General features: G+C 50.2%; 1 protein-coding gene across 1 annotated transcript; it reads right to left on the bottom strand.

Annotated features, from left to right (window-relative positions):
• Positions 1-1,982: 1,982 nt before the first annotated feature.
• LOC104078047 (leukotriene C4 synthase-like) lies at positions 1,983-4,912 on the bottom strand. The gene is made up of 5 exons (XM_009579532.1): positions 4,855-4,912; positions 3,940-4,039; positions 2,797-2,867; positions 2,481-2,562; positions 1,983-2,109 (listed from the first exon to the last, which is right to left on the bottom strand). Exons 1-5 carry the CDS (start codon positions 4,910-4,912, stop codon positions 1,983-1,985), a joined length of 438 nt encoding a protein of 145 aa, XP_009577827.1.
• Between the last annotated feature and the right edge of the window lie 4,217 nt (positions 4,913-9,129).

Here is a 9,129-nt window from a genome sequence, read left to right as displayed (position 1 = left end):
GCGGGGGCCAGAGCCTGCCTGTGCTGCACCAAGATTTTTAATGGTCTTCTGTGCATCCAGGGGGAGAAGCCAGCTTGCCACAGCCTCGCTGCTGAATTAACTTCCCTCCTCTGAGTCATTCTGCAGCCCTGTCGCACACAGAGCCGAGGCAAGCGGGGCTGAGGTGGGTAGTGGCGCCAGGCCGATACAGCAGGGTAAAAGATGGAGGTTGTGTCGGCAGAACCGGTGAGCACCAGCTTGGACTAACCCGAGGCAGCAGGGTTTTGACACAGGGCCAGGACCTGCACCAGCACCAGCAGCTGGGCTGGTCCTTCTGTATTAACCCTCTGGGAGGTGACTGGTTACACTGGTAAAAAGGTGAGGACTGAGAATTAACTTCAGGAGATGGTGGGACGTGTTAATGTAAAGGCTAAGTAAATTTTCACTGGGGGCAGGTGGCATGTCTCGTCCTCCCTGGCCTTGCTAAGGCACAGCCTTAGGGGTTAAATGACGCTCAGCCTTTTACAAAGTGTATTACCAAAGCTGCTAGAAAAAAAGTTATTTTGTTGTTGTTTATCTCACTGTGACACCCGGGGGTTCCTGTGAGGATGGGGCCGCGCCGCACTGAAAACTTTGCAGAGGCAAGTGCTGTACAGTTATTTTTGTTTGTATTTAAGCCTTCCCCTGCAGTGTTTGCCAACTTCAATGCGGTAGCATGACTCCAAGGCAGGAGAGCCCAAAAGGGAAATGGACTGGGGGCTTTACTGGATAAGCCAATTTAAAATGCAGGGAAGGAAATGAAACAATGTGAAAAATTAATAACTTCTTCCAAAAAACCCCTGCCTTTTGTTCTTGCAGTCTAGATATGGGAAGGGAGGGGAGGACAGTGGGCTTTAAAATGTGGTTAGACTGGCAGCATGTTAATGCAGTTATTTTCGCTCTCCAGGTCTGGCATGAAGTCCCCCCCGTGACAATGGCACGGAGCACTGCTGGTGCTTTCTGAGCTGTGTCACTAACATGAGCAGACCGATGGCCAAAAGCATCAGCATTGTGAACGCTGAGCTCCCGTGAAAATCCAGCCCTTCCTGCCGCAGGGGGGCAAGCCCGGAGGGGGACGTGAGCACCGGCCAAACCACTCAGTGAGGACCACTGTTTGGTGCTGAGCGGCTCAGCCCCCAATCCGGGAGCTCGGCACCTCGGAAAATGAGCTTCTCCCTACTCAGAGCTCTCCTCCCGCGGGACGTAGGTTCGCAGGCTGCGTTGCACTGCACGGCGGGGAAACCAAGGCAGCCGCCTTGCGCTCAAACACTCGTGGTTTTGTTCTCTGCTAGTTGCAGACCCACCCATTTTATTTGTGCACGTTGTCGCTCAGCAGTATTCAGAGTTATACATGCAGTGGTGGTTATGAGTTTGCGTAGTCTGATTTACAATTAGCCACGGTCAATGGCTAATAATCATTACAAGGGCACTAACAGACTTTTGCACAACATGTTGGTGGCTGCTCCTGTTTATCCCTCGCCTCTTTTGTTATGCCTCAGCCCACATCTGGTTTCAAACAAATGCCTTTCTTAGGTGTGGGCCTTGGAAAACTGGCATGAACCCGCGTTCGGTGCCTGGGCTGAAGGCAGAGCCGCTGGAGGAAGTGGAACACATGGCGATTCACTGGGACAGCTCACGGGGAAGCTCAGGCTGAGATGAGTTTGCTTTTATGTGTTTGGTTTTCCTAAAATTCTCCTTTTTTTGGAGCGTTGTTGTTTCTGCATCAGGCATGATGGAGCTGCCAGATATGGAACACTTGGCACAAAGAGTGCCGTGGGGGAAAAATACCTCCTGAAGAGCTCAGCAGTTTGTGCCGGTGCTGGGCAGCGGGGAGGGAGGTATTAAAAACTCAGGTGAGGGTGGATTTGTTGCTCGTGCTGTGTTAGGTACAGCCAGCCTGTTACCGTGGGCAGGAGGGAGCAGGACTCGAAGGCGAGGACGCTGATGAGGGACAGAGGAGCAGGTCACGCTGTGAGAAGCTGGAGGATGTTCAGGCCCACGTAGTGGGAGAGGAAGAAATGCAAGATGCCCAGGGCTGACGCTGAGACGAGAATCCAGAGAACTCCAGTGCTAAAGTATATCGGGGCAAGCCTGGCAGGAGAGAGGGAGCCTGCTGAGAGCGAGCATCGCTGCTCTCGCCCAGGAACCGTCCCTTCCTCCCTGGAGAAGGGGGTGAAAAGGCAGCCCCTGGCTGTCCCCTGTCCCCTGCGTGGGGTCCTGTGCCTGGCTCCCGCCTTGAGGGAGCACACGCACACCCACTCCAGCCTTGCCCCGTATCTGCATCTCTGGCCCCAGCCCTGTACCCATGCCCACGTTATGCCCCGGGGAGAGCTTGGCAAGGCTGAGTCATGCAGGGACCCCGAAGCAACCGAGCGAGTCCTGAGCTTCCCCGAAGCACATTATGTTCCCAAATGCAAACCCCCAGGGGTTACCATGTACTCCAGGCTGGCACAGGCGTTTACCTTTCTGAGGACGATGCCCTGTATCCCGTAAAGTAGCAGTAGCGGGCATAGAGATAGAGCAGACCCAAGGCTGCAGCCAGACCTGCAGTTGAGAGAGATCGCAGTGACCATCGCGAAAGGCTTTTCAGAGCTACTTTGAGCCAAGCAGGTAGCCCAAAATGAAGGAATAGAGACTCTGTGTCCTCTGGCTCTACCCCCCCATCAGAGACAGAATTACTGCCTCATTTATTGTTCAGAAGGTGAGCAGGACCTGAGGACTGAGCCAGCACACAGAGGAGCAGATCCAGTGACAAATCAGGTAACGGGCTGTTCTCACCTTGATGGAAGAAGAGTCCAGCCTGCCACAGAAGTGCCAGAAAAATGGGAAAATATTCAGAGGAGTTCACCCTGGGAGGAAAGAGGAAGGTCATAAACAAGGGAAAGGAGGAAAATCTTCCTTTTGCTTCCCCTAGCAGTTTCCAGAGGCTGGAGGCTGTTGCTTTTTAGAGCTGATGTCACCATAAAAACCTCCAGGTTTGCACCTTTCCCCACAGTTCCCGTCTGACCTTTATTCACAGGAATTAAGCAGTGGGAGGAACTGGGTCTCCAGGGCACAAGAAATTAAGTAAAAGATGCCCAGGTCAGTCCGTGCACAGAAGGGCTCTGTGAACCACCCCCACTGCCCCTTCCCGAGTGCCGCAGCTTAAACCTTGCTGTAAAAGCCCCAGGCCCAAAGCCCCCAGGAAGGTCTGCCCCAGCAGGCTGCAGACACGTTGAGGATGAAGTGCATCTTAAGCAGATAAGGCCAGAGCAGCTTGGGCTTTGTGCAGGAGTGGGAGGGAGTGCTTAGCTGTTTGGATTGTTTGTACACCGTGCCCTGTCCTCCCAAAGACGAAGTAGCAGGACCAAGAGATGCTGGATGAGCTTGAGTCTAGGCTGGCAAAGGAGCCGAGAAGGGGATGGCTGAGGGGATCCTGCTCCTCCTGCCTGGTTGGTTTTTTTTCAGTGCTCAGCTACAGCAAAAGTGGAAGCTTCCTCCCTTTCTGCCTCCCTCCCCACTGCAGCCCTAGCACAGAAGTCACGGCAGAGATGCTGGATTGTGGCTCTCCCCCTCCCAGCCCCAGCTGAGATCTCTCTGGGAGCTTGTCCTTCCCAGCGAGCAGGGTTCAGAGGAGGGCTGAAGCTGCCTGAGGCTTTGACACCACTTAGCTAAAACCAGCCTAACTCTCAGGCACCAACAACTATGTCTTTAGCAGCCCTTCACTCTACAGCAGAGATTCCTGTGTGATTTTTATCAGCAATGGCTGGTGTGTTTAGGACTCATAGGCCAACCCAGTCCTGATGCTGGTTCTTAAGCCCATTAACTTAACCCCGGGGGAGGTGAGTAACTGCTGAATTACAGTCCCGAGAAATGAATGGCAAAGGGGCAGTGCCATTAGACATGAGATCTGGCAAGCATCGTATAAGAGGAGTTTCTTACTGTGCTCGAAAGATCCTCTCAAATTCAGGTGGGCCTGAGATCTTTGGAGGAGAAATGCCAAACTCCCTCCTAGCATAGATCACTTGGAGGAAGAAGTAGGCTGCAGCAAAAGAGAGAAAAGTAGCAGTGGTCAGTTCGCTGCTGGGCACGGTGGGGCCGGGAGACTGCCAGAGCATGGGGCAAAAGATCTGCAGTCTCCTCCTAACCTTGCACCCCTGCACAGCAGAGGAAGCTGGATGAAAATCTCAGATACATTTCAGACAAGGAAAAGGAATGACCCAGTGCAACAGTGAAGCGATGAGTATGCAGTCAGGTACCACCAGCGGATATCTGCTTTCTCTTTTGCATAATTAACAGATCATCTACTATCTATAGAAATTGTTACACAGTTCAGATGCACTTTGTTACTGCCAATTTTAAGTTTTTTTCAATCTTTAATTTTTTCCCCTTCAAAATCCTGATAGCTGAGTAGGGAGGGAACTGATGCCACAGATAAGCCACCCAGACACTGAATTAAGTTGTCATGCAATGTGGAACCAAGGCTGGGAGATGTTCCGTGTGACCTACTGCAGCCCATTCTTCCACCTTTCCGCACCACATACTCTTTGTATGCTATCTACATAAACCTCAGGAACTGTTGTAAACCCATTTTTCAAAGGAAGGAATTCTTCATGTAGAGGAGAAGATCTACCAAGAAATTTCTGAACTGAGGAGGTAGCTCAGTTCAGAGGAAGGGCTTCCCAGGCACTCGTTTTGTTGAATGCATTTCAAAACCCAGATAACAGTCCACTGTCTGAAAAGTGGGGAAGTGCCAGTGCAACAACAGAAATGAAATATGGACGTGAAAGGAAATCAGTGGAGGTACAGTAGACTGACCCAGCAAGTATTTGGGCATGTGCATCCCACAGTTCCTACCTTGCTCCAGGACTCCCAGGACTGTCACGGCAGCCAGCAGATGAATCTGATCCAACATATTGACTCTTCCAGAGCCTAGAAAATCTGATTTCCTGATCAGAAGCTCCCCTGGCCAGGTTTAGTCCTTGCTGATGCGGCAGTCGGCGGTGGTAGCTGGCAGTATATGTTTGCTCTAATTGAACAGGGAAGATTTGTATGTGGTGCTTAAAACCAGGAGGAGCCTGACTTGCTCGTTACCATATGCACCGTGGAAATGTAAATCGGCAGGGAGAAGTCTAATGGAGTATTTCCATTCCCACCCTGCCTTTTCCAGGAATGAGTTATGAGGAAGTGGGAAAGCCAGCAAAGCGCTAACGTGAGAGATAAGAGAACTGGGAGCTGAATGGGAGGACAAATCTCAACAGCCCAGCAATCCACTCCCCCTGGGGCATCTGGTTTAAAACCGCTCCTAATGAAGGCCAAGGCACGTCCCTCTTGCTGATGTTGCATGAGAAACTGCAGCCCCACTTGAGCTGCTCTGCACCACTCGAGCATCAGGACAGGCAGCATTTCAGGTACATCACTGCATGCACAGACTCTGGAAAGTGTGCGTGGGGCACGGAGCATGACTTACAGCCACAACACTGAGACAGCATCGAATAAAGCCCCTGAGTGAAAAACCCACTGCAACGGTAAGACAGGATGTGATAAAGTATAAAAGGTACAGATCTGGCTTGCATGGTGATACTTTATTTGGGAGTGGGTCCTGCAGAATGACTGTCAGACACCGAGAGGGTTTCAGAGCTGGCCCTTGTACTGGAAAGGCTGGGAGCTGTGCATTTAAGGCTTCTGATCAATCCTCAGCCAAATTAACTCTCATCGTAAACACCAGAGAGAGTTCTGTGTGGGTAAAAACCTGCAGAATTCATCAGGATATAGCAAAAGGAAAACGATGGTTTCACATGTCAGGAGACACCCACTCGCCTAATTCCTGTCTAACAGCGCAAAGCTGGCATGGCTGCAAGCTGCTGAGACTGCCGGCTTTGTTTCCTTCCTCTCCCTTCATTCAAAGCATTTTCCCTTCGGACCAGGGAAAATGTAACAATGTCCCAGCTTAGTATTTCTCCAAATATCAAACACAGACACCACCATTTTTCAAGCACCAGCTGTAAGATTAATTCTTTCATCTCGGAATTGATCCTTTTTCATTCCAGCGACTGTTTAGAAATACAAGGAACATTGTGTTTTGTTTTCTCTCATTTAGCTGTCAAAGAAATGAAGGACTGTCCTGTGTCAGCTCAAAAAGGGCGGAGGTCTCACGGTGCTTAATGACGTTTGATTTCCCTCTGCTCCTGTCTGATTACAGCCCGCTAGCAAAAGAAAATATAAAGTAAAACAACTGAACAAAAAAGACCTGAGGTTACACCTCCATCGGATGACAGCGCAGCGTAACCTGCATCCAAAGTGTCAAGTATGCGTAAGGAAACCTGGGCCAGGAGGACCTGTAAAGGCTGCATAGAGCACTCCTGCTCCCCAGATCATTAGATGCAAAATACTTCTAGTATCATCTAAAGTAGTCTAAATATAATAAAGGCTAGTAGAAACATGAATGAATAAACATGGAATAAAGCATGGATGCCTCTCCCCTCCTCGTCCCTCCCCCATAAGCATAATTTTTCAAGCTGTCTTTACCTCCTACAGGGCACAACGTTTTTCTTGTCCCTGTTTGTCACCGTCAGAACTCGCCTTACCTTCTGTTCTCACTCGGTGTCCGCAAGGAGCAGACACAAGAACCCTCCTCCCAGCACCAAATGCCCTTCGATGATGGGACTGTCACCAGTGGACAGCCTCAGCATCCTGCGGACCACGGTGGCCACCAGCATCCCCGTGTAGGGGATGCCACGGCAGGCTCTGGCTGGCAGACATGGTCCCCCTCACCGCCTCGGCCTCCGACACCTTCCTGCCGTTTGCCTCTGACCTAATGACTACGCAACTGCACGGTGACTCGGATCATGCCGCTAATGGAACAGAAAACTCTCCGGTCCGCAAGCAAAGGGAGACCTGCTTTCAGGCAGCTCGGCGAGCCCAGCTGGCTGCACGGCCACCGCATCCCTGGGCTCCGCAGGAGGAGAGGGGCAGCCGGGGTGGGGAGACGGGGACAGGGCGTCACCTCTGCCTTCATCTGCCTGCAATGACATGGAATAAGCATATTGCAAAACCTCACCCTCCGAGGCTGACACGGCCGAATTTCCTCCTAAGCAAAGACAAGTTCTGCGGTCCCAGGCTCACCTCGGGATGGATTTGCTGAGCAGGAGCTAACGAAACGCTGTCCCCTCTCCCACTCCCCGGCGTGTACTCTGCTCTCCAGGTTACACCATGTGATCGTGGCCCTCCATCACAGGGCGGCTGGACCTGGCACGGTCCAAATTCCTTGCGCCTCCCACTGAGTCATCGCTAGAGGCATTTCTCTGTGCCCACGGTTGCTTCTGCCACCTCTTCCTGCAGCCATTAATCCTTTCTGCCTCCTAATTACCACTGCAGGGCTGCACTGTGAGCTGGATTGCAACACCGATGGGGATTAAAAATAATCTTGGGAAGAAAAATAAGCAACACAAAAGGCTTGGAGGATTTTTAAGCATCCGCAAAGTTTGCAGTGCCTATTACTCTCCAGGAGCAGCGGAGCAAGGAGAAGCCAGCAGCTCTGAGTCCAGCACCATTACATGCAATAACATTCCCCTAGAAATGTATTTCACGAGAGCACAACGGGCCAAGAGCTTTCTGTTAGTGGAAGAGGGAACATTTTGCAGCTGAGCAACTTACCCTTCAGCTGTGAAGCGTGGAGGCCCCTCGTCCTTCCAATTGTATTGTAAAAATATGGAAGTCTTTTCTAATCTAGTTGGCGCTTGTGCTTCCTTTCCCTTTGAATTCTTTTGCAGCCACTGAGCATGTTCAAACCCGTGACCATGGAACTGCTTGCGAGAACAGTTAGTGTCCTTCTAACAGCCACATAGAAAAAAGAGAGGGGTTTTCATTCAAAAGAATTAAAAGCCACACAGAGGAAAAAGAGTTTTTCTAGTTCAAGAGAATGAAAGAGAGCTCAGCCCCGAGCACCACAACAGCTCCCTCAGGCTGGGACGGTGGGGCCAGCGGCACGCCTTCCTGACTTCCCACGGCTGCCGAGACTTCTGTTGACTCAGACCAACGTGTGTTGCGATTTTCCTGGAATTCTTGGATTTGGCAGCTGTAAGAGGAAGGACGGGCTAAAAACTTGGCAAGAAAAGGCCAATTCACGATTTCATCCCTTACATAGTTGGCCATGTGTGGCCGTTCCTAGGAAGTAGGGAGAGCTGCAGGCAGTTTCTGCTCTGCGGTTTGCACCAGGGCTCCCAGCAAGGCGCGAGCTGGCTCAGATCTCCTGAGTGTGTTGAAATGTGTCCTGGGTTCTGCATTTTGCAATAACCTTAAAAACTTCGCATGACAAGAATACCATGTCTTCCTAAAATGTGCATCTATACAGAGGCTTTTCCTCTCAGAAAGTAAAATAGCAGGTGCTTAGTTTTGCCAGCAATATCCAAGCTGGGATTATGCGAAGCATCCCCCAGAGTACAAACTCGGCATCTATCGGAGGTGTGCGTTAGCCTATTGATATAGATAGATTTCAGACAGATATTCCTTAGATTTCCATATCTGTATCAAAGAGGTCACGTAAATATTCTCAAATGATTAGTTACAGCAAAATTTCTAAGGGCCAAACCCATCTCTGGGCTGCTTTAACCCTCTGCTTGAATGCCACTGCATGGAGCAGGAGCATGGCCAAGCGCTCCTATTGACAGTGCTGCTCATCTCAGTAAAGGTGAAGGGCTTCACTTTAAAGATAAGACGGGGAAAACATTCAAAGCCATTTTCTAAAAAGCAAGATGGAAAGCCGAGTCTTTGGGAAACTACATAAATGAGTGTATATACTCATTTAGTTAGGGATAATTTGGAGAAATTTTTTTAAAAGCTTTCTTCTAAAGGAGTTTGGTGAGCTTTATCTGTATGCATATTAAATCTGACTAGAGGGCACATCAGTATAAAAGCAACGCCAAAACTCTCCCCTTAACCCATTATCAAAAGGCACTGATACAGGCAAATGAATAATACCCCTTCTTTTAAGGTCAACATCTGTTAAAAATATTAAACCAGGCAAATTAAACCCCTCTCTTGTCCTGCCTTGTCTCATGTTATTGTCACATGAGGCAACTCCTTTCCATGTGTTTTGCCAATTTTCCTATTCCCTTTTCAGCAGAATGTCAG

This window comes from Fulmarus glacialis, unplaced genomic scaffold (assembly GCF_000690835.1).
Source record: "Fulmarus glacialis isolate BGI_N327 unplaced genomic scaffold, ASM69083v1 scaffold26280, whole genome shotgun sequence".
NCBI lineage: Eukaryota > Metazoa > Chordata > Aves > Procellariiformes > Procellariidae > Fulmarus > Fulmarus glacialis.
Note: the sequence above shows the minus strand (reverse complement) of the source record. Positions and strands in the feature narration are given on the sequence as shown.